This window comes from Tursiops truncatus, chromosome 9 (genome assembly GCF_011762595.2).
Source record: "Tursiops truncatus isolate mTurTru1 chromosome 9, mTurTru1.mat.Y, whole genome shotgun sequence".
NCBI lineage: Eukaryota > Metazoa > Chordata > Mammalia > Artiodactyla > Delphinidae > Tursiops > Tursiops truncatus.
Window position 1 is genome coordinate 99,541,906 of NC_047042.1, and position 23,235 is coordinate 99,565,140.

The following is a 23,235-nucleotide window of genomic DNA, read 5'->3' on the forward strand; positions in this document are numbered from 1 at the left end:
CCCAGAGCCCGTCCCTCCATGCCCCGCCCAGGACGCATCCCCACTGCCCCCTGCACACCTCTCCCCATCACACCCAGGTGCCTGCCGGTCCTCCCTTCGCCTCCCCAAATCCCGGGATCAGATACCGGGTGGCTTAGGGACCTGCTGTAGAGCACAGGGAACTCTACTCAGTACTCTGTAATGGCCTAGATGGGAAAAGAACCTAAAAGAGAGTGGATATATGTGTATGCATAACTGATTCACTTTGCTGCACACCTGAAACGAACACAATATTGTAAATCAACTCTACTCCAATAAAAATTAAAAAAAAAATCAAAGTTAAAAAAAAAAAGAAAAAGAAAACAGGTGGCCAACTCTTAGCTCAGTAACAACCAGTCCCCCGCCCTGCCCCCATCTCTAGAAAAATGCAATTTATCCAACCAAACATGGGCCCTCTGCCGTTCACCAGGGGCCAGAGATGATTCTGTCTAAGCAAAGTGGAGCCCTTCTCTACTCCACTGGTCCTGGGGCCCTAGGGCTGCCCTTCACCTCGAGAACCCAAAACGGGCCTCCTGGCCTGGCTCTCCAGGGGACTGCCACACACTGCTTCCTGTCACCTTGAGGCCACCCCCATCGCTTCATCGGTGGCTCCCCAGAGGCTCGGTGCCTCTGAGCACTGCACCCCAACCTGCTCACCTCGGGTGTGGGAACTGGCCTGGAGAAGGGAAAGGGCTGTGGCCACGACCCGGGCCAGGAACATCCAGACCCTAATATCTAGATAGAGGGAGGGACCGTATGCTGCAGGCATGCCCGTCAAGTGCAGGCCACACATCCTCATAGCAACACAGGCTTCATAGCAACAGTATCACAGGCTGACGGGCGTCAAGAACAGGCTCTGCGGCAGGCGCTGCGTCCGCTGTCACCTCACTAAATCCTCACGACAACCCGGGGCGGGCACAGCTCCATGCCCGTAATCCCTAATCCAAACCTCGGCCAATGTGTTTCGGGAGTTTTTGGATTTGAGGAACACACTCGTGTTTCCATAGCAAAGGTACACGTAGTCCCAGGAAGTGAGATTAAACTTAACTACAACCAGCCTCATATCAAAATGAGTTTTGATGCCAAGCCTAAGAAAAAACCTTCCTTTTTTTTCAACTTTTGGATTTAGGAATTATGGACCACGGTTTGTGCGTAGACGTAATCCTCACTTCACACGGACGGAAACCAAAATTCATGTGTTGGCAACAGCCCTACCCCTGGTATCTGTGAATGTGACTGTATTTGGAAATAGGGCCTTTAAGGACGTAATTCAGTTAAAATGAGGGCATTAGAGTGGAACCTCATCCAGTATGACTGGTGTCCTTACGAGAAGAGGGAATCTGGAAGCAGAGGGAAGACGGTGTGAGGACACCAGGGGAATGGCCGTCTACCAGCCGAGGGGAGAGGCCTCAGAGGAAACCAACCCTGCTGACACCTTGATCTCGGACTTCCGGCCTCCAGAGCTGTGAGCCAATCAATCTCTGCTGTTTAAGCTGCTCAGTCAGTGGTACTTTGTTCCACAGCCTGAGCTGACTGGTACCCTGGGTGGGGCGGCAGCTCAGAGGAGGAGCCAGGGGCCTCCCTGGCAGCCAGGCCGGCCTCACCTCCAGACAGATGACGGAGCCCTGGTGCTCCTGGAACACACGCAGCTGCTGCCCACTCAGGATGTCCCAGGCTCGGACGGTGGCATCTGTGCTTCCAGTGAAGGCCGTGTGGCCAGGCGTGGCCAGCACCAGGCAGAGCACGGCACCTGTGTGGCCCCGCAGTGTCTGATGGCAGCAGCCGCTGGCCACCTGCCAGACCTTAGCCGTGCCATCCGTGCTGCCCGTCACCAGGAGCCCCCTGGCCACGGCCTCCTCCGTGCACGGAGCCCCAGGGAGGTCCTGGGGGGCAGAGTAGGCTAGAGTCAGCACACAGTTGCGGTGGCCCCGGAACTCCCGGGCCACCTGCCCCTTGTCCACACTCCAGGCTCGAGCTGTCCGGTCGTAGGAGCTGCTGAAGAGCTGGTTGTTGGCGACCAGGATCCTGGTGGCAAGAGGGGAAGGGTCAGGGGTCAGAGTGCACAGGGCTGCCCGGCAGGCTGGCGTCTTACGTGTTCAATGAGCCCAGGTGATGGGTGAGAAGAATGAATGGTCCCAGTGACTGGGAGCCCAGAGTCTGAGAAGATCTCAAGGCTGAGGAATCTGAGGCCCCCTGCAGCAGGGGAACAGTGAGGGAGCCAGGAGAGCCCACGGGGGGGGCGGCGGGGGGGAGCAGAGCCTGCCAAACAGTAACTATTCCTTTGATGTAGGCTAAGACCTTCTCTGCAGAAAATACACATCTGTCTCTAGCACAGAACTCTGTGTATAACTTCAAAGGGCATGAGGGTGGACCCGAATTTACACACCACCCCCAAAGGGCTGCGGCCTGAACCTGGAATGGGGCGTGTCGTCTGTGTGGCCACAGAGGGGTCAGGACCCCCATCTCAGTCTCAGAGGCACCCCTCTTTTAAAAGGTCTTGCCTGGGAGCCTAGCACGGGCAGGAGGAAAGATGGACACGGAACAGAGCAGACCTTCCTTCCGCGGCCTCTCACCTCTGGGCGGTTCTCACGTCCCACAAGTCATTAAGGATGCAGCACAAGAAAAGCACACTTTCTACTGATGGCTTCTTCCCTAATGCCAGGAGGTACGGTCTTCACCACGTGTGTGTTTCTAAAGGAAAGTGACGACGTGGTGCCTCGGGTGATGTTCTGGCGCCCCGAGTCCTGCCGGGTGTGGCCTGTGACGGCAGGGACGCCGGGCCGGGCCGGTGCCCCCAGAAGCTCACACACCTGGCCCGGCTCTGAAAACACGAGAACTGTAGCCCATGTTCTCACCTCAGGGCCATCACGCATTTGTGAGCAGTTACTTAATAATGCAGATATGCACCCAGAGATGTTTAGAACAGCCAACTGCTCAAAAGAGTGTGTGTGTGTGTGTGAGAACATGTGTGCACTTGGGAGCGTCTACACCCGGCAGAGCGTCATTCCCGGCCTTAATTGTCCAGATTTCCTTTTGAGGAGCCACTGATTCGTTTCCAGGTACAACCGGAGGGCCGGCTGGTCACCTGAGATGTGGCTTTCTCCCACCCACCCCATCCTCTGTCAGCCCTTCCAGCCACTCACAGCCTCACTAGAGGAGGCGCCCCAGGCCCCCACTTCTCCTCAGTCACAAACTTCTTTCTCAAGAAAGAGTGTGGAAGAGGCCAGCAAGAGCTGAAATACGGGTCCCAGTTCCAGCCCTCCTCCGCCCCGGCCTGCGTGGTGTTGGCTGGTCTCCCAGGACCCCGGGCCTCGCCTGCTCTATCTAAGGGGTGTAGGTGGGATAAAAGCTCAGCTGCAGGAGGCGGGGGCTGGGGCAGAGCTCTATGGGGTCCCCACTGGGGTCCTTCCCCACTCAGAACCATCGAGCCAACACGAGCCTTGTGCCTCTCTGCTCAGCGATGCTCCCCTGTTCCCGCCCTGTGGGAGCACCGTTCCGTCTACAGGCAGCTGGTACTCCGGGCAGTTAATGATCGGGCTGACCCACCGCTTCCACCCACCGTGCGCTGGAACATTAGGCCGGACGGGTCCCACCTGGACCCAGGCTCCACAAAGCTCACGCTGCCAGCATCCCCTCTGGCTGAGAACATCCTTCCGTCCCTGCCCCCCACCCCCCCAAATGCCCGCCTGCACTGGGCCCTTTCCCTGCTTAGTTCGCTGCCCAGGCAGCTGCCCTTCCTGGTCAGTGAGGTCACGAGGGCCCCGGTGCCCAGACTCCTGCTCATACCGGGCACTCCCTCGGGAGTTTGCGACGGGCCCCAAGTTGCAGAGATAGTGTCCAATTGATCTGATCACCAAGGAATTTCCATGGCTCAGCTCAGACCCAAACTCAATACATTTTTGCAAAAATTCAAACCTCCATGAGAAGGCAGGTCTGGGATATCTTCAACAGCAACATGGAAAGGAGAGGTTTAAAAACACCCTCGACTCCCTCTTCAGCACAATCCCCATTCTGCCCCTCCCCCGAGCCCCCAGTCCACCATCAGGTGCCAATTAAGCCACTTCCTGTGGAATTTGTTCCCTGGTGGGAGCTGCAGCCTCAATCCCTTTCCCTGCACCCCGCTGGGGGCAGCTGTGCTGCCAGGGCCATGGGGGGGCTTTCAGGCTCTGGTCTAAGTGTTGGTAGTGCCTCCCTGCCCCGCCTCCGCCTCCCAGCCCCCCAACCTGCAGCCCTGGGCAGTTAGCGCTTGCTGCGCTGGGGACACTGCTGTCCTTCCACTGCTGTTGCTCTGGACCACCTCCCCGCATGTCCACACGTGTTCCCCAGGGAAGCTAAGTTCCTCCAGGGCAGGGGCCCCACAGCCTACATCTCTGTCCCCTGGGACTCGGCCGGGTACCATGAGGAGAGGCCGAGTCCTCCCCGCCTGGCAGGCACACCGACCTGTTCACAATGGACGTGTGTCCCCGGAACACCTGCAGACACTGCCCGGTCAGCACGTCCCACTTCCTGATGGTGCAGTCAGCACTGCACGTGAAGGCGGCTTCGTCCTCCAGCTGGCAGAAGGTCACATAGCTTTCGTGCCCTGCATATGAGCGGGGGAGATGTGAGCACAGCAGGGCATGCCGGCTCCCGTTTTTCTCTGAGAATGTTTGAGATGGGGAGGAAGGGAAGAAAGCAGGGGGCGGCGAGTGTTTGCAGCAAGTCCAGTAGCGACTAGCGTGTTGAAATGATGCTTTAAGTCTGGGAGAATCTCAGGAATCGTGGGGGCCAGGAGCAATTCAGGGGGCACTTAGCCTGCCCTGGAATCCTTCCTCCCTCCTCTCCTTCCCTCCCCCTTCTTAGTCGTCTCCTTTTAGGCTTCTTCAAACTTTTCAGCTACTTGTATTCACTCCGTCATTCAACAAACCCCATGTTACAGACGCAGGAAGTACAGAGGCCAAGGGCATGGTCTTCGGAACCAGAATGCCTGGGCTAGAAGCCTGGTGCTGCTACTGGCTGCCCATGGGCAACTTATTTCACCTCTCTGTGCCTCGATTTCCTCACCTGAAATGGGGAGAGTGACAATGCCTATCTCACGGTGTTCCTGTGCCGGCTGTGTAAACGCTAGGCGTGAGCTGTTCTTACATTTGGGGACAGACACTGTGGTAGGCAGAATTCTGGCCCCGAAGAGAGCAGGTCCTAATTGCTGGAACCTAGAAATGTTACCTTTCTTGGAAGAAGACACATTTATAGATGCAATTAATTAAGGATCTTGAGACGGGGAGATTGTCCTGGATATCAGGGTGGGCCCTACACGCCATCACAAGCATCCTTGTAAGAAGGAGGCAGAGGGACTTCCCTCGTGGTCCAGTGGTTAAGACTCCATGTTCCCAATGCAGGGGGCCCAGGTTCGACCCCTGGTCAGGGAACTGGATCCTGCATGTCGCAACTAAGAGCCCACATGCTGCAACTAAAGATCCCTCATGCCACACCTAAGACTCGGCACAGCCAAATAAATAAATAAATACACACATAGAGGAGGCAGAGGGAGATCTGAGGACACAGAGAAGGCACCGTGAAGAGAGAGCAGAGATTTGCAGGTGCTGGCCCTGAAGATGGAAGTGATGCGGCCACAAGCCAAGGGGTGCAGCAGCCATCAGAAGCTGGAAAGGCAACGGCATTCTCCCCTACAGGTTGCAGAAGGAACCCAGCCCTGCCAACCCCTTGATTTCATCCCAGTGACACTGATTTTGGACTTCTGGCCTCCAGACTTGTGCCGGAATAAACTTGTTTTAAGGAAACCCAGTGTGATCACCGGTCACAGCAGCTGCAGGACACAAATACAGGAACAGACATAATTAAAACACATTCCCTGCCTTCAAACAGAGCAGCCAGCCCAGAAGGAGGGACAGTCAGTCGAGCTTGATACGTGCTGGGACAGAGCGTGACGAGGGTCGACAGAGCAGAAGCCTGGGTGTTGGCAGGCAAGGAAGGGTCTACGCAGTACCCGTGTCTGTCCGGAGAAGAGGAAGAGCAGCTGGGAGAGAAGCTAGCACACAGCAAAGCAGGAGGGGCCCCTGGGGCCAGAATTCAGGCATTTGGCAGAAACGATGGATTAAGTAGACACAGTGAGGGTGGAGGTCTGGGACGGAGGGAGGGGCCCGCAGTCTGGGGTCTCGGCCAAGTGCACCTGGTCATCCTCTTACGGGGCAGTTGTCAGATCTTTTGACTCTCACCCTGGCTGTGGGGTCGATGTTTACCACTCGACCATTATTAAGCAGCTCAGGAATCCTCCATCCTTGGACACAGTAGGGCCTGTTTTTCAGGTAAAAGTGTTTCCATCTCGGATATAAGCACTTCCAACAGCAAACTGAAGCTGACTCTACTGGAGAAGAATTCAGGGACCAGAAAATCAACGGAAGCAGAGGAATGTTAGACCTAAGAGCCACTTCACAGACGAGGAGACTAAAGAATTCAAATAATAACACATGGGAGCGTCATATTTATTACTTTAAGGATTTCGATCAGATTTTAAAATTTCATCTAGATGTCTGCTATCTTGTAGACGGGGATTTAGAATCTCCTGGGTAGTTTCAAGCTGATTCACACTTACTTTTTTTTTTTTTGGCCCTGGGGTCAAGCTTAGTTTCTCTTGGAAGAACCCAACTTCCTGAGTTCTAAGAAACAATTTTTTTTTAAAGTAAGAAAGAAACGTTTTCCCGTCTTCTTGGATAGCACATACCAGGCCTCTAGGAAAACAACATTTGCGTAAATTAAGTAAACACGGGAAGAGGTTGCAGACTGTTTCCCTCAAAGTGCGCATCAGTTTAAAAGTCGAGGGCAGGGCTTCCCTGGTGGCGCAGTGGTTGAGAGTCTGCCTGCCGATGCAGGGGACACGGGTTCGTGCCCCGGTCCGGGAAGATCCCACATGCCGCGGAGCGGCTGGGCCCGTGAGCCGTGGCCGCTGAGCCTGCGCGTCTGGAGCCTGTGCCCCGCAACGGGAGAGGCCACAACAGTGAGAGGCCTGCGTACCGCAAACAAACAAACAAACAAACAAACAAACAAAAAGTCGAGGGCAAATGTGTTTGGCAAAACACAGCCCAGCTTTTTGCCAATCCCAAAATGTTTATAAAATATCTGAGGATTCTCAACGAGCTTTCCCCGAGACCAGATCAGCCATCAGGAGGGGTCGGGAGGACGCAGCACCATGAGGAGTCCCCAGTGCTAACCAAGGCCAGGAGAGGCTCCCTCGGGGTGTCACTCCCATGCCAGCTCCTTGCGTCCCATCTCAGCAGCATCTGACAGCAGGAAGGCAGAGCGTCATGTGAACCCGTCAACCAGGCCAAGAAAAACACTGAAAATCCAAGCGTGGCACCTAGACTCGGTGGAACTACAGCCATTAACCAAGACTGTGGGAGCGGGACGGCTTTTCTGATACGTAGAAGTGAAAGCACGGATGTATACACTGATTGCAAATCAACAGAAATATAAACAGACTTGAAGAAAAGACGTGATAACAAAAAGAAGTTTTTCAATGTAAAAAAACTCATCCCCGAAGCTGGGCCCGGCTGATCCTCTGCCCCCTCAGGGGACTGGCCAAGCTGGCGCGGGTCCCTGCATCGCTCAAGGCTCTCCCCCGCACAAGCCCCTTCTCCAGCCCAAGACGCCCATCTCACATCTGACAACGCAAGGAAGCGATCCGGGCTCAGAGCCCTTGCAGCACAGGGGCCCTGGGGGCTGCGGAGCGCGCCCCTGACTATAATCCACAGGCTATAATCCAGAGACCAACGACAGGGCTCCACCGCCCCGGCAGGATCACCAGGGGTGGAGGAGTGAGGGCTCGGAGAAGGGAGGGCCCATCATGTCTCCAGGGACCACAGCGCCTCGGCCACAAGCTGTTGGAATTGTGCAGAGTAAGCAAGAAAGCCAAACTAAAAATAAATATTTTTGAAGGGATATAGAACGCAGATAAAATGCGGTTATTCTGTTCAACAGAATACGCTGAGGCTCAGGGTTTCCTGCCAAGGTAGCCGGCCCCGTCTCCCGGCTTGCACGCCCCTGGACTCGCCGGAGGTTTAGAGTCCAAGTGCCCCCTCCCCACGCAGCAGCAGCTCGCCGCGCTGGAGACCAGGGTCTGCAGGGGCAGAGGGGCCTGGAGCGGGCACGGCCCAGCTGAACACGCCTTCCACTCAGCATGAAAAGCGGGGCCTCCTCTCGCCCTGCTGCCCCTGGCGTCTTTCGTCTGCCCCCGTGGGTCCTCGTCTTCTCCAGCCTGCGCCCTGCAGCGCGCCCCACCCGCTGTGGGCTCCCGGTCTCCTCCGCTGCCCACAGGGTTCAGACGGTCGGGAGCCCCAGGAGGGGTCTCTAGTTCGGGATGCGCTGGCCGAGGCCCTCAAACCACGGTCACGCCTCCCCGGAGGGAGCCCCCTCCCCAGCCGTTTCCAGGCGGCAGTGACCGCTCCCACCCTCCCTCCTTCAGGCCTGGGGATGGTGACAGCTCCTCTGGTACTCGCCGTAAGTACAGTGGTTCCCCACACTCTGCCCACATTCTACAAGCGTCCCTTTATTAGACTCTCCTCGAGTTACCATTCTGAGGTGCCAGTTGTTTCCTGCCGTTGTCTGAGCACGGAAGCCCTGGCTGGAATGGACGGGGTCTGACAAACCCACTGAGGATGCAGGCTTGGGCCACCCGCCCCCGAGCTCCCAGCCCGGGCTGATGCTCTGCTCACTGCTGCCGCCGCAGGGCCTGTCCTCAGTCCAGCTTCACCAGCTCCACAACCTTGACCAAACACTCTCCGGCCTCCATCCCCATTCTCCTAAATCCGCACCCACAGGGGAGCTCACCTGCCCCAGACCGTGGTCTCCGCAGAGCTTCAGAGTGAATTGCCAGCATGGGCCTCCTTCACATCCGTACTTAAAACAAACTTTTTTTTTTTTTTTTTTTGCGGTACACAGGCCTCTCACTGCTGTGGCCTCTCCCGTTGCGGAGCACAGGCTCCGGACGCACAGGCCCAGCGGCCATGGCTCACGGGCCCAGCCGCTCCGCGGCATGTGGGATCTTCCCAGACCGGGGCACGAACCCGTGTCCCCTGCCTCGGCAGGCGGACTCCCAACCACTGCGCCACCAGGGAAGCCCAAAACAAACTGTTTTTTGATGGAATTTTTCCTTGACCAGGACAAAGTTAATAACGATTTGTTTGTGTCTGAAAGCCTTCCCTGTGCTCCCACGTGCCCGTTTAAAAATACGTATGAGATGATTCAGCAATCCCACTTCTGGGTATACACCCAAAAGAGGGGAAAGCAGGGCCTGGAAGAGATATTTGCACAGCCATGTTCACAGCAGCATCACTCACAATGGTCAGGAAGTGGAAGCAGCCCGTGTCCACCGACGGATGGTGGGTAAAGAAGAGAGATGAGATCCACACGGCAGAACAGCCTTCGGCCTTCAAAAGGAAGGACACTGTGGCCCGTGCTACAACCCTGGGGACATTGTGCTGAGTGAAATGAGCCAGTCCCCAAAAGACAACTAATATGTGCTTGCACTTATACAAGGCACCCAGAGGAGTCAGGTTCCTAGAGGCAGAAAGTAGAACAGTGGGTGCCAGGGGCTGGGGGAGGGAGGAACTAGGTTATTGTTCAGAGGGGACGGTTTCAGTTTTACAAGAGGAGAAAACCCCGGAGGTGATGGTGGGAATGGCTGCACAACATTTTGAGCGTTTAATGTCTCTGAACTGTATATTAAAAATGGCTAAGATGGTGAATATTATGCTGTGTGTTTTTTATAACAATTAAAAATTGTCTCAGTTCCAGGTCCTCCTGGGCCAAGAGGTGAACCCTGACTACCCCAGCCCACCAAGTTCCTGCTCTTCTGAAGTGCACACAGCCCCTTAGTTAAGCAGTGGTTCTCTCAATCCAATCTGCAAATTCCCTGGGGCGGGATCCGAGACTCTTGCACCTTTGAATCCGACACAGGCACCCAGCGCAGTCAGGCCAACAGGCAGGTGAGGGGGAAAGGGCTCTGGGCCCAGAGGGAGGAGCGCAGAGGGCTGGCAAGCCTCAGTTTCCTCATCTACAAAACGGGATGATGAAGAGTTGTGGGAGGCAAATGAGGAAGAGCTTTGGAGCTGGCATGGCACAGTGCCAAGGGGTGCTGTGACTCACTTCGGGTGTGAAGGATAAGACAGCAAATACATGAGCTAGGAACTCTTCATTAACTGGCTTGATGCCCACCATGACCTTGTGAGATTAGGTTCCTCTTGTCATCACCCCCAATTCACAGATGAAACTGAGGCACGGGACTTCCCCGGTGGTCCAGTGGGTAAGACTCCACGCTCCCAGTGTGGGGGACCCGGGTTCGATCCCTGCTCGGGGAACTAGATCCCACATGCATGCCGCAACTAAGAAGCCCTCATGCTGCAACTGAGGATCCCGTGTGCCGCAATGAAGATCCCGTGTGTCGCAACTAAGACTTGGCACAGCCAAAATAAATAAATAAATAGGGCTTCCCTGGTGGCGCAGTGTTCAAGAATCCACCTGCCAATGCAGGGAACATGGGTTCGAGCCCTGGTCCGGGAAGATCTGGGAAGATCCTCTGGCCCCCAACTGCTTCTGCACCGTGAGCTCGTCTGCAGAAGGAAAACGCATGGCAGGAGCTGCCAACCCAGGCCGCTCTGCCCGAGAAATCCAGGTCTGACCCACCAACAGGCTCTCCTTTGAAGCCTTCTGTGGGCCCCAAGCTATGCAAGGAGCTGACACTCACCCCGAGGTGGCAGTGTCTACAATGGCAGTGGAAAGAGCCTGGATTTGGAGTCAGGAGACCTGCAGGGTCTGCCGCTGATCAGCCGTGTGGCCCCGGGGGAGCACAGCTTCCCTGCAACTCTGTCCTGCCCAGAGCAGGGGCCACACGGTGGGCGAGAAGCCTCTCTGCCGCCGACCAGCTGCAAGTCCCTGGACGAGCCCTGCAGCCACACCATGCTTGGGGCGTGCTGACAACAGCACCTGCCTCCCGATGTGAGTGTCTAGGAGACACTTAGAATATGCTGCATATTGGTAAACCTCTGCATCTCCTGTTCTCATCTATAAACTGGTGTTATCATAGCAGCACTATTCACAATAGCCAAGACATGGAAGCTACCTGAATGTCCACCGACAGATAAATGGATAAAGGAGATGTGGTGTGTATACACAGACACACACACACACACACACACACACACACACACACACACAACGGAATACTACTCAGCCACCAAAAAGAATGAAATAATGCCATTTGCAGCAACATGGATGGACCTAGAGATGACCATACTAAGCGAAGTAAGTCAGAAAGAGAAAGACAAATACCATATGATATCACTTATAGGTGGAATCTCAAATACAATACAAATCAACATATCTACAAAACAAAAACAGACTCACAGACATAGAGAACAGACTTGTGGTTGCCAGGGGTGGGAAGGGAAGGAATGGGAGCTTGGGATTCGCAGAGGCAAACTATTATATATAGAATGGATAAACAACAAGGTCCTACTGTATAGCACAGGGAACTATATTCCATATTCTGTGACAAACCCTAATGGAAAAGAATATGGAAAAGAATATATATAAATACAGATGTATAAATGAGCCACTTTGCTGTACAGAAGAAATTAACACAACATTGTAAGTCAACTATACTTCAATAAAATTTTAAAAATAAATAAATAAACTGCTGTTAATTGTTATTTTATTTTATTTTATTTTTGGCCGTGCCACGCAGCTTGTCTTAGTTCCCCAACCGGGGACTGAACCCAGACCCTCAGCAGTGAAAGCGCAGAGTCCTAACCACTGGACTGCCAGGGAAGTCCCTAAACTGCTGTCAATTCTATCCACCTCACAGTTGCAAGGGTTAATAACATAAGAAATATGTACTTAGAAGGGTATTTATAAAATACAGGGCACTAAAATGTCAAGACATTTTTATTAATATTTCACTCATACAAAAAAAATCCTATGGACTTCCCTGGTGGCGCAGTGGTTAAGAATCCACCTGCCAATGCAGGGGACACGAGTTTGATCCCTGGTCCGGGAAGATCCCACACGCCACAGAGCAACTAAGCCCGTGTGCCACAACTACTCAACCCATGCGCCACAGCTACTGAAGCCCGCGCGCCTAGAGCCTGAGCTCTGCAACAAGAGAAGCCACCGCAATGAGAAGCCCGCGCACCGCAATGAAGACTAGCCCCTGCTCGCCGCAACTAGAGAAATCCCGCGTGCAGCAACAAAGGCCCAACGCAGCCAAAAAAAAAAAATCCCACAGAGGAGCAGTTGGCAGGTCCTTGCTTACCATGGGGGCCACACAAGGATTATCACACACCCAAAATGACTCGCTCACAAGTCTATTAGTGCAATTTCAGGATAAGCAAAGGTTACTTTTGTCCCCTCTGTCCTTGACAATTCTTCAAGTGCAAACGCTTATAAAAGAAACGACCCTGTCAGCAGTTTTTCCGTTTGATAGCGTTTTCCCATGGAGTGGGAAGGCCTCCAACTAGGGCAACAGAGGGTCCAGCGTGGCCTTGCTAGGAAGCAGGTTCTGGTGTCCTGCGGGGACGAGCTGCTGTGAGGGTCACTAAAGTGGGTGTGAAGGGGACTTGCCAGGCACAGAGCCGGGTGAGGATGGCAGGGCAGGGCTGGGCAGGACTGTGGGCCCTGGGGGTGGAGCCGGGTGCCCACGAGGCCAGAACCACCCTGGAAAGGACTGGAGCTTCCTGAGGCAGAAACTGGCCTACAAACGGGGCTCCCACGAGGGGTCCCAGGCCCAGGGCTCCCCGGGCCAGCCGATCAGCAGAGTCACCTCACAGCTTGTTAGAAATGCCAATTCTGGAGTCCTACCCCCAAAGGCTCAGTGAAACCCAGACCTAGGAACCTGCATCTCTGAAAGCCCTCCAGACACTCTTCTCATGTTTGGAAAGCAATACACACTGGATTTAAATTTTCTAACAGATCTGTGCCTTGGCAGTGTGTGTGACTATCTGTGCGTGGTGGCCAACTCCCCATTACCTACACCAGCTCCCAAACAGCAGGCAGTCCAAAATGCATCCCTACTGAGTTTTGATGTAAAACCAACAGAGTGCGACTTCCCTAGCGGTTCAGTGGTTAAGATCTGCCTGACAAAGTAGGGGACACGGGGTCGAGCCCTGGTCTGGGAAGATCCCATATGACGGGGAGCAACTAAGCCCGCGCGCCACAACTACTGAAGCCTGCACACCTAAAGCCCGTGCTCCGCAACAAGAGAAGCCATCGCAATGAGAAGCCCGCGCACTGCAACGAAGAGTAGCGCCCGCTCGCCGCAACTAGAGAAAGCCCGCAGGCAGCAGTGAAGACCCAACGCAGCCAAAAAATAAATAAATAAAAAATAAAAATAAAACCAACAGGGTGGGACTTCCCTAGCGGTCCAGTGGTTAAGACTCCGCGCTTCCACTGCAGGGGTCACAGGTTTGCTCCTCGGTCGGTCGTGGGGAACTAAGATCCCACGAGCCTCATGGCCCAGCCAAAGATAAATAAATAAATAAATGAAATGAAATGAAAAAAAGAAACCCAGCAGGGTCAGGATCCGCCAATACGGAAGCTAATTTACTCCCTGTGCCTAGATGAGCCAGGAGGCCTGGGGCAGGCCACCCAGGATTTGCTGATTATGGTGGAAAAACCAACAGTGAAAAATAACTGTGCACACAGTGCAGGCAGCCTGGTGCTTCCACAAGGGGCTGTAGGAGCCACTCAGACAACAGAGGGACCTCACACTCCTGTGCTGCAGGCATGTGAGAGGGACCCGAGGTAAGAAAAACGTCCACCTCCCCTTGAGTAAGCCACAAATATAAATCGGTGTGGGTAGACTGGTAGGGCTCTTTCGTAAAACAATATTTACGCCTATGTGTACCTCCTGCTATTTCATGGACTTTCCAAACATGCCAAATTGCAGGTGAAATGAGGCAGTGAGAGAGCAGGGCAGGGGGGTCGATTGAGGGAGGGGGTTTTCGACTCTGCCCCACCATGGGCTGTGTAAACCGCTGGCGAACTACCTAACTCCGTGCCTCAGTTTCCCTGCCTGCACGAGTGGTGGGAAAACAGTACCACACCATGCGGAGTGCACTCCGCAGTGCCCAGGCCGATTAACAAGCCCCCGTTGTGACTACAAAGGCCCCGAGAGAGGAAATGTTCAGCCAGAGATCACAAGGCCAGTGAGAGACGAGGGAAGCTGAAAGGGGCAGAGCTGCGATTTCTTTTTGTTAGAACTGCCGTGATGGAAGGGATTTCACCCAGCGGTTGACAGGTGATCTGCGCCCTCGCAGCCTCGCCCCTCGGCTCACTGGCCCGTATCGCAGCCCCCTCTGCACTCCCACCCCACCCAGCGCGATGGGCGCGGGCTGGACTTGGGGGAAGGGGTCTGCGGACAAAAGCGCCCAGGTCTGAGGCAGGCGAGCGGCAGAGAGGAGGACAGAGAGAGAGGTCGGAGGACGCGGCCAAGCGCGTCTACCTTGCAGGAGGGCGCAGCACTGGCCGTCCGCGGTGCTCCAGAGTCGGGCCGTGCCGTCCTCGCTGCCCGTCAGCAGGCGCTGCCCGTCGGGGCTCAGGCTGAGCCAGTTGATGCCCCCGCGGTGGTCCGCGCAGACCCTCAGGGCAGACCCTCCGCCCCCCATCCCACCGGTCGGGCGGCGGACTTAGGAGGAGGCTACGCCCCGCTAGGGAGGGGCGCCCGGGTATCCTCGCCGCGGCTCCCTGTGGCTGCGTCCCGCGGCCATCGCGGGGCCCCCGGCCCCCGGCTCCTGCGGAAGCACGCGGCGCGGGTGAAGCGCCGGACGCTCGCTCCCGTGCGCCCACCCGGCCTCCCGGCCCGCGGAGGCGGCGGGGGCTGCGCTGCGCTGGGCGGCCCACTCGGGACTCCCGGTCCCCGGGTGCAGCAGTCGCAGCCCCACCGGCGCGGAACGCCTCCCTTGCCCGCGCCCCCAGGGAAGACCCGCACCCCACCTGAGCAGAGGCGTCCCGGGGCGCGCGGGAAAGCCCGGACCTCTTCTCGGGGCGCCGGGGACGGGGAGAACACGGGAAGCGGAGCGCCCCGCGTACGCTCCCCGGCCCGCTCCGCGCGCTCCGGGCGGCCGAGGCGAACAATACAGTTCAGCCTGGCTCCTCCTCAGAGACCACCCCTCAACCTGTCCCTCCCACTTTCCTGGCCTGCGCCCCCGCCCCCGCCCTCGCCCCCGCCCCCGCCCCCGCCCTCGCCCTCTCGGGACGGACCTCAGCCCGCGGTCCCCGCGCCCGCCCCTGGGACGCTGCGGACCGCTCGGCGTGCGACGGTTCCGGCTGCCCGGCCTGCGCCTCTGGGCTCCCGCCCCCTGCCACCCCCGCCAGGGCCAAAGGCCGGGACGAGGAGGAGGAGAAGGAGGTGGACTGCAGGGTCTGGGTTGGGGAGACGCTCACGCCGGGAACTCACCCGGGCCCGCGGCTGCGCGCCACCACCAGGCAAGTCGGCTCCTTCCAGGCTCCCAGTCCTAAGGACCCTTGCCAGAGGGGCTCTCGGGGGACTTGGGGTCGGCCCTGCTTGTTGGAGAGCGCCCTTAGTCCGCCCTCGCTGGGGAATCACGTGCACACCCCGAATCCTAAATAAATCCCTCAAGAGGAGGGGGAGCCTCCCCTCCCCAACCCCCACCCCCCGCGCTCCCAGGCTCGGCGCGCATCTCTGACTGTCCACCGAGATCTCTGCAGGAATCCGACGCCCCGGGCAGCGAGACCTCCTGGAGCGCGGGTCTGCGTGTTCCCATCAGGCAGTTCCGGTGCCGGCTCGGCGGCCGGGGGTGGGGGTGGGGGTGGGGGTGGGGGCGGGGGGAGCGGGGTGACACCCCTACTCGGCTCCTCCAGGTCCTAAAGGTAGCAGGATTTCCCCGAACCCTCCAGGGCTCTTTAGAGAAGCTAGCCAGGCGATCTCAGATCGGATTTGTATCTGTGTGTTTTGGGGGGCGGGGAGCAGGGTGGCTTTGGAAAGCTAGCCCTCATCACGACGACCGGACTTTCTAATGGTTGACCATGTCCAGACTCCGAAAGAAAAGCCCATAATGGGGTCCCATGGGGCATTGGGCCATTTATTCTCCAAGTGGTCAAAACTAAAGAAACACATTCTTTGTTTCCCCAAATTTGTGAATCACCTTGCAGCTCTGCTTAAGGAGTGGGAACTTAACTTCGTAGGCGATGGGGGCCACTGAAGGGTTTGGGGGGGCGGGGGGGGTTAGACGTTTGGAGACGTTTGGAAAAAGACTGGTGGAGGTGGGTTGAAAGGAGGCAGGAGGGGGCTGCTGGGATCCAGCAGGAGAGAGGAAGGCAGAAAGGGCAGGGATATTCCAGAGGTGGACTCTTCAGAAGCTAGATGCCTGCTGGGAGAAGGGAGGGACTCTGGGAGTCCCCACTGTGCCGAGAGACTGGGTAGATGGTGGCTGATGACACCCGTTCAGAGGATGCTTCTCCAGGCTGATCATGAGTTCATTTCAGGACCTGTGTACTTAAAGGGGCCATTGCAACGTCCAGATGTGAAGACTGATGGGCATCTGGCCGTACAGGTGTGGCTTACAGCTGAGGCCAGGCAGAGGGGGTGGGAGTCATGAACATGCCTGGGAGCTGCAGCCCTTGGTGAAGGTGAAGTGAAGAGTGAGAAGACATAGGAAGAGTTTACACAGAGAGGAGCTGATACCCAGACCAGGGTTCTTGGCCTTCCCCAGGCAATAGAAATTGACTAGAGGCCAGACAAGAAATTCAGGCAAGGCTTTATTGGGGCCCCTGCTGCAGCAGGGGGGAGGGAGAACACACAACAGGGTCCCTTGCTCTCTGGCTCCCTGTGTGTGTGGGTGAGCTTGTTCCTTATATGGGGTGAGGGTAGGGGTCTGGGGGTCAGGCTGGAGGGGTGGCATAGGTGTTTTACCCACCCTTCTGGTGGCGTTGTGTGCAGGGGGCATGCAGAGTACCCTGCTTTTGCTCCTGACTCCCATCTTCTGCTCCGGGCTCTTCAAAAGTGGCAGTCTGTGGGGTTTTTTGGTCTTTTCTAGCTGTTTGCCCCAACTGCTCATGCATGCAGTTATTTTTGCTTTTTTTGTTTTTTTGCGGTACGCGGGCCTCTCACTGTTGTGGCCTCTCCCGTTGCGGAGCACTGGCTCCGGGCGCACAGGCTCAGCGACCATGGCTCACGGGCCCAGCCGCTCTGCGGCATGTGGGATCTTCCCGGACCGGGGCACGAACCCGTGTCCCCTGCATCGGCAGGCGGACTCTCAACCACTGCGCCACCAGGGAAGCCCTCGCTGGGTCTTAGTTGCGGCAGGCGTGCTCCTTAGTTGTGGCATGCAAACTCGTAGTTGCGGCCTGCATGTGGGATCCAGTTCCCTGACCAGGGATCGAACCTGGGCCCCGCGTTGGGAGCGCAGAGTCTTAACCACTGGGCCACCAGGGAAGTCCCAGGTACTGGGTTTTGATTTGGGGTGATGAAAAAAGTATGACTAGATAGTGGTGATAGTTGCCCAACACTGTGAATGTACATAACGTCACTGAAGTGTACAATTTAACGTGGTTACAATGATAAACTTTGTTATGTGTATTTTACCACACACAAACACAAAACATATTGTAGTATTGGAAGAAAAAAGAGGGCTTTGTGAAACCTCAGTATTATTACTATTATAATTAATGCTTGGAAGACGATTATCAGAGAATTAAAATTATTTGGGGAATAATACATGGCCATATACCCTTAGCACCCTGTATATACACGTCCCACACTATGAGTGTTGCCAGGGTCCAGAGAAGGATGGGACCAGCATTGGATATTAGAGAGTCCCCTAGTCTCTGAGCAAGGGTCCTGAACCAGAATGCGCTGGACCGCTGGGCTCAGGTCTCCCCACTCCCCACCCCCCTCATTCCCAGGATGACATGCTCTCAATCTGGTCCAAGGAGTCACTGTCCATTCTCAAAAGAGTCAAGTTTTAAAAACAAGAAGGCTTCAAAAGCCAAATCTCCCTCTCATGACAAGAAAATCTCTTTTACTGGCCACTGTTTCACTGCTGGCCCCCAAAGTCAGGAGTCAGGCTGTCTGGACAAGAGAGTTGCCACTCAGGGACTGGCCCAGAGGAAGGTTCACAGACTCAACACGCACATGGCTCTCCAAGCTCACCCCACATCCGGCACTGGTATGTCTGGGCCTTTCCTGGGTGTCTGACCAGGGCAGTGTTAGTAAAGACGTGGCTATTCTGCAGTATTAAAGCCAGCTGGTAAACATCCCATCCCTCCAAATTTCATTTTATCTCCCCCACAGACTCTTCCTGGCAGCTTTGGAGAAATATCAGAGGCTAACTAGACAAAGAAAGGCAGTTTTTCAACAGCTTTCAGAATTCACCAGTTTTGACTTCAAGTCTGGCTAATGTGTAGTAATAGGGATTGGATTTACCCTCCTGCTTCCTACCTGAAACAACCAAAAACCAGACACATAAAATATGTGAAATGGTTTTTAAGACACTGGGCATCTGGCAACAAAGGACAGCAGTTCCTGAGAGACAGGGACAAATGAGGTGAGTCCTATGAGAGGCCAACTTACTGCCCTGAGAAAATTTCCAGACCTCAGAGCAGGAAGGGGGAGCCTGGATGGAGCCCAGTGGACTCCCTGAGTTTCAGAAACAGCTGAACAACCAGGACAAACAAAGTGCCTAGAGTTGGTTGGATAAAGTACCAGAGAGCGGAGACCCCTGGAGACCTATGGAAGGTCCCTCTCCAGTATGCAGCTGGAGACAGATTAACCAGTGCACAGGAGGAAACTACCCAAGGTGGGAAAAGGATTACTGCCCAACCCCACACAGGGTCGAGAGTAGTGCACCAAGGACATGAAAACAGTTATTGTAACTGTATTCCATGTGTTCAAAAGGTGATGTAGAATCAGGGAGTCCCAACAGAACTTCTAGAGATGAAAGCAATGTCTGATATTAAACAACAGCAACACTGGATGGAATTAACAGCAGATGAGGCATTTCAGAATAAAATATTAGTAAACTTGAAGACATAGCAGTAGAAACTATCCAAAACGAAAAGCAGAGAAAAAAAGAATTTTAAAAACGGAAAAAGTATCAGTAAGCTGTGGGACAACTTCACGCAGCCTAATATGTGAGTAATTGGAGTCCTTGAAGAAGTGGGGAGAAAGGAGGGAACAGAAAAAAATATTTGAAGAAATAAGGGCTGAAAGTTTCCAAATTTGATGAAAGTTATAAATTCACAGATCCAAGGAACTCACCAAACCCCAAACATAAGAAACACAAAAGACACAGCTTCATCAAGAAGAATATATAATCTGATAGCCCTGTATCTATTTTTAAAACTGAATTTGTGGTTAAAACCTTTCCACAAACAAAACTTAAGACCCAGATGGCTTCACTGGGGAATTGTACCAAATATTTAAGGAAGAAATAAGACCAATTCTCTACAAATGCTTCTAGAAAATTGAAGAGAAGGGAATGCTTCTCAGTTCATTCTGTGAGGCAAGTATTACTCTGATATCAAAATCAAAGACATTATAAGAAATAAAATTATATGCCACTATCCATCATGAGCATAGATGCAAAAGTTCTAAACAAAAATTTAGCAATCAAATTCAACAATTATATAAAAAACATAAAACATCAAGACCAAGTGAGATTTACCCCAGGAATTCAAAGTTGGTTTAACATTAAAAAATCAATCAATGTGGGCTTCCCTGGTGGCTCAGTGGTTAAGAATCCACCTGCCAATGCAGGGGACACAGGTTCAATCCCTGGCCTGGGAAGATCCCACATGCCACGGAGCAACTAAGCCCATGTGCCACAACTACTGACCCTGTGCTCTAGAGCCTGCAGGCCACAGCTACTGAGCCCGCATGCCACAACTACTGAAGCCCATGAACCTAGACCCCATGCTCCACAGCAAGAGAAGCCACTGCAATGAGAAGCCTGCATGCTGCAACGAAGAGTAGCCCCTGCTTGCCGAAACTAGAGAAAGCCTGTGCACAGCAACAAAGACCCAATGTGGCCAAAAATAAATAAATAAAATAAATAAATTTAGTTAAAAAAATCAGTCAATGTATGGCATAAGGATAGACATATAGATCAGTGGAATAGAATTGAGAGACCAGAAATAAATTTACACAAGTATGGTCAGTTCATTTTCAACAGGGTGCCAAGGCAATTCAATGAGAGAAAGCAATCTTTTTTAAAAATGGTGCTAGGACAACTGGATAGCCACATGCAAAAGAATGAATTTGGACCCCCTACCTCACACCATATACAAAAATTAACTCAAAATGGGCCAAAGACCTAAAATGTAAGAGCTAAAATTATAACACTCTTAGAAGAAAACATTAGTGTAAATTTTCATACCTTAGATTAGGGAATAATTTCTTAGATATGATGCATAAAGCAAACAATTTTTTTAATTGGATCAAAATTTAAAACTTTTGTGCTTCAGGGCTTCCCTGGTGGCACAGTGGTTGAGAGTCTGCCTGCCGATGCAGGGGACACGGGTTTGTGCCCCGGTCCGGGAAGATCCCACATGGCGTGGAGTGGCTGGGCCTGTGAGCCATGGCTGCTGAGCCTGTGTGTCTGGAGCCTGTGCTCTGTGACGGGAGAGGCCACAACAGTGAGAGGCCCACGTACTGCAAAAAAAAAAAAAAAAAAAAAAAGAATCTGCCTGCCAATGCAGGGGACATGGGTTCGAGCCCTGGTCCGGGAAGATCCCACACACCGCAGAGCAACTAAGCCCGTGCGCCACAACTACTGAGCCTGCACTTTAGAGCCCACGAGCCACAACTACGGAGCCTGCGTGCCATAACTACTGAATCCTGCACGCCTAGAGCCCGTGCTCTGCAGCAAGAGAAGCCACCGCAATGAGAAGCCTGCGCACCTCAACGAAGAGTAGCCCCCGCTTGCCGCAACTAGAGAAAGCCCGCATGCAGCAAGGAAAACCAAACGCAGCCAAAAAAAAACACGATTGTGCTTCAAAGTACGCTATCAAGAAAGTGAAAAATCAGTCTACAGAATGGGAGAAAATATTTGCAAATCATATCTCTGACAAGGCTTTGGTATTCAGAATGTATTTTGTAAAAATCTTACAACTCAACAATAAAAACACAAATAACCCAATTTAAAAATGAGAAGAGGATTTGAATAACATTTCTCCAAAGAAGAATACAAAATAACCAATGAACGCATGAAAAGATGCTCAACATAAACTAGTCATTAGAGAAATTCAAATTAAAACCACAATGAGATACCACTGCACCTATTAGAATGATTAAAATGAACAAGTCTGATCATTTCAAGAATTCTTGTTGGCAAGAGTACGAAACGACTGGAACTTTCATATACAGGCTCACCTCGTTCTATTGCACTTCCCAGATATTGCCTTTTACAAACTGAAGGTCTGTGGCAACCCTGTGTCAAGCAAGTCTGTCGGCACCATTTTTCCAACAGCATCTGTTCACTTTGTGCCTCTGTGTCACATTTTGGTAATTCTTGAAATATTTCAAACTTTTTCATTGTTATTATATTTATTACACTGATCTGTGATCAGTGACCTTTGATGTTACTATGACTTGCTGAAGGCTCAGATGATGGTTAGCATTTTTTAGCAACAAAATATTTTAAAATTAAGGTATGTACTTTTTTTAGACATAATGCTATCGCACACAGTACACGACAATATAGTGTGAACATAACTTTTATATGCACCAGCAAACCCCAGAATTTGTGTGACTCACTTTATTGTTAGATTTACTTTATTGCAGTGATCTGGTTCAGAGCCCACATCTCCGAGGCGTGCCTGCACATCTGATGAGAATATAAAACAGTACAACCACTTCGGAAAACAGTTGGGCAATTTCCTAGAGAGTTAAACATACACCTACCATATGACTCATCCATTCCTCTTTAGCCAAGAGCGCAAAAGCATCTGTCCATGTGAAGACTTGCACATGAATTTTCATAGCAGCTTTATTTCCAATAGTCAAAACTGGAAACACCCCCAGATGTCAAGGCAAGAGTTTAGCTGAGCTAATGCTGCCTCAGCCTCCATTTTTTTGGCCGGGGGGCCTCCAGGGACCTTCCTGCTGTTCCAGGGGGCCCGTCTCTCCTTCCCTCAGGGTCCTGGTCTGATCCCTTCTACCCTTTCCGGCCCCAGCCCACGGTCCCTCCCATTACTCAACAATTAAATATAGCACAATTATTCTTGAAGTGGAATTACTAGGCTTCCATTTGCTGTTAAGGGGGCCAAGGGAGCTCTTCCCCCTACATTCCAGATTTCAGCCTCAGAAGGAGAGAGATTTGAGACAGAGAGGCTTTCCCAAGCATCCTGATTTTTCCCTGCGCAGGTGGCAGCCATCTTTGGTTTATGGTTTCAGACCGACTTTGCCAACTCCTTGCAAGTAATTACCTGAAACTAACCCATCATTCATACTCTTCACCAGCATCTTGCTTGCACCAGCTTACGAAGAGGTAAAACCAGGTCTCTGTATTCGCCGGCCAATGGGAAAGTGACGATTTACAAGGGTGGTAGAAACTTTCTGACATATTCCCCACCCCACCCCCAAACAGCACTAAACAAACAAAAATTCTGTGCTTTTGTAATCTTTATTTTATTCCACTATAATTGAGTGACAGTCCTAAGGCAGGCACAATTACACGTTGGGTAATAACTTTTGGCTTCCCTAACGACTTCTCAGGATAATTATCATCTTCCTGATTTTACTGATGAGGAAACTGAAGCCTCGAGAGGTTAAGCAAAGTCGCTCAGCTGGTGAGTGGAGATTGCATATCTGTTATCGCCAAGTCTAAGGGCGTGTCCACCAAATGACAGAGTCAGTGGCTTGGAAGGAGCAGGCCCACCCTCTGTGCTAACACATAGAAGGCTGGTGGTCCTGCCTTTCGCTCCAGTCCCGCTGAATTTTCCTAGAGAGATCTTGGGCACAGATCTGGCAAGAGTGCCTTTCCCCGAATATTCAGATGTGGGTGATGCCCTAAGAGCATTTCTCTGAGGATGAGATGAGCAAGGCGACAGTCAGTTTCCGGGCGGACACACTTGCCGTCAGAGACCTCAGAGCTTCTGCATGTGGGCCCCCGTGCTCTGCATCTGACACACTGTGGCAGCCTGGTCAGAGTGTGTGTGTGTGTCTGCATGTGCGTTTGTGTGTGCGTGTGTGTGTCTGCATGTCTGCAT

At 53.3% G+C, this 23,235-nt stretch overlaps 1 protein-coding gene across 7 annotated transcripts in view; it reads right to left on the minus strand.

Annotated features, from left to right (window-relative positions):
• WDR86 (WD repeat domain 86) overlaps positions 1-15,774 on the minus strand; it is a 36,802-nt gene extending 21,028 nt beyond the window's left edge. Inside the window, exons 1-4 of one of the 7 annotated variants that reach the window (XM_073810108.1) lie at positions 15,464-15,774; positions 14,510-14,798; positions 4,459-4,600; positions 1,623-2,043 (exon numbers count right to left, since the gene is read on the minus strand). In XM_073810108.1, coding sequence (XP_073666209.1) covers positions 1,623-2,043; positions 4,459-4,600; positions 14,510-14,672 — 726 coding nt within the window. In that variant the 5' untranslated portion in view covers positions 14,673-14,798; positions 15,464-15,774. Of the gene's footprint in view, positions 1-1,622; positions 2,044-4,458; positions 4,601-5,718; positions 5,825-14,509; positions 15,219-15,267 lie in introns of those variants that run through there. The other 6 variants (XM_073810106.1, XM_073810107.1, XM_073810109.1 and 3 more) reach the window with 6 other exon arrangements.
• Between the last annotated feature and the right edge of the window lie 7,461 nt (positions 15,775-23,235).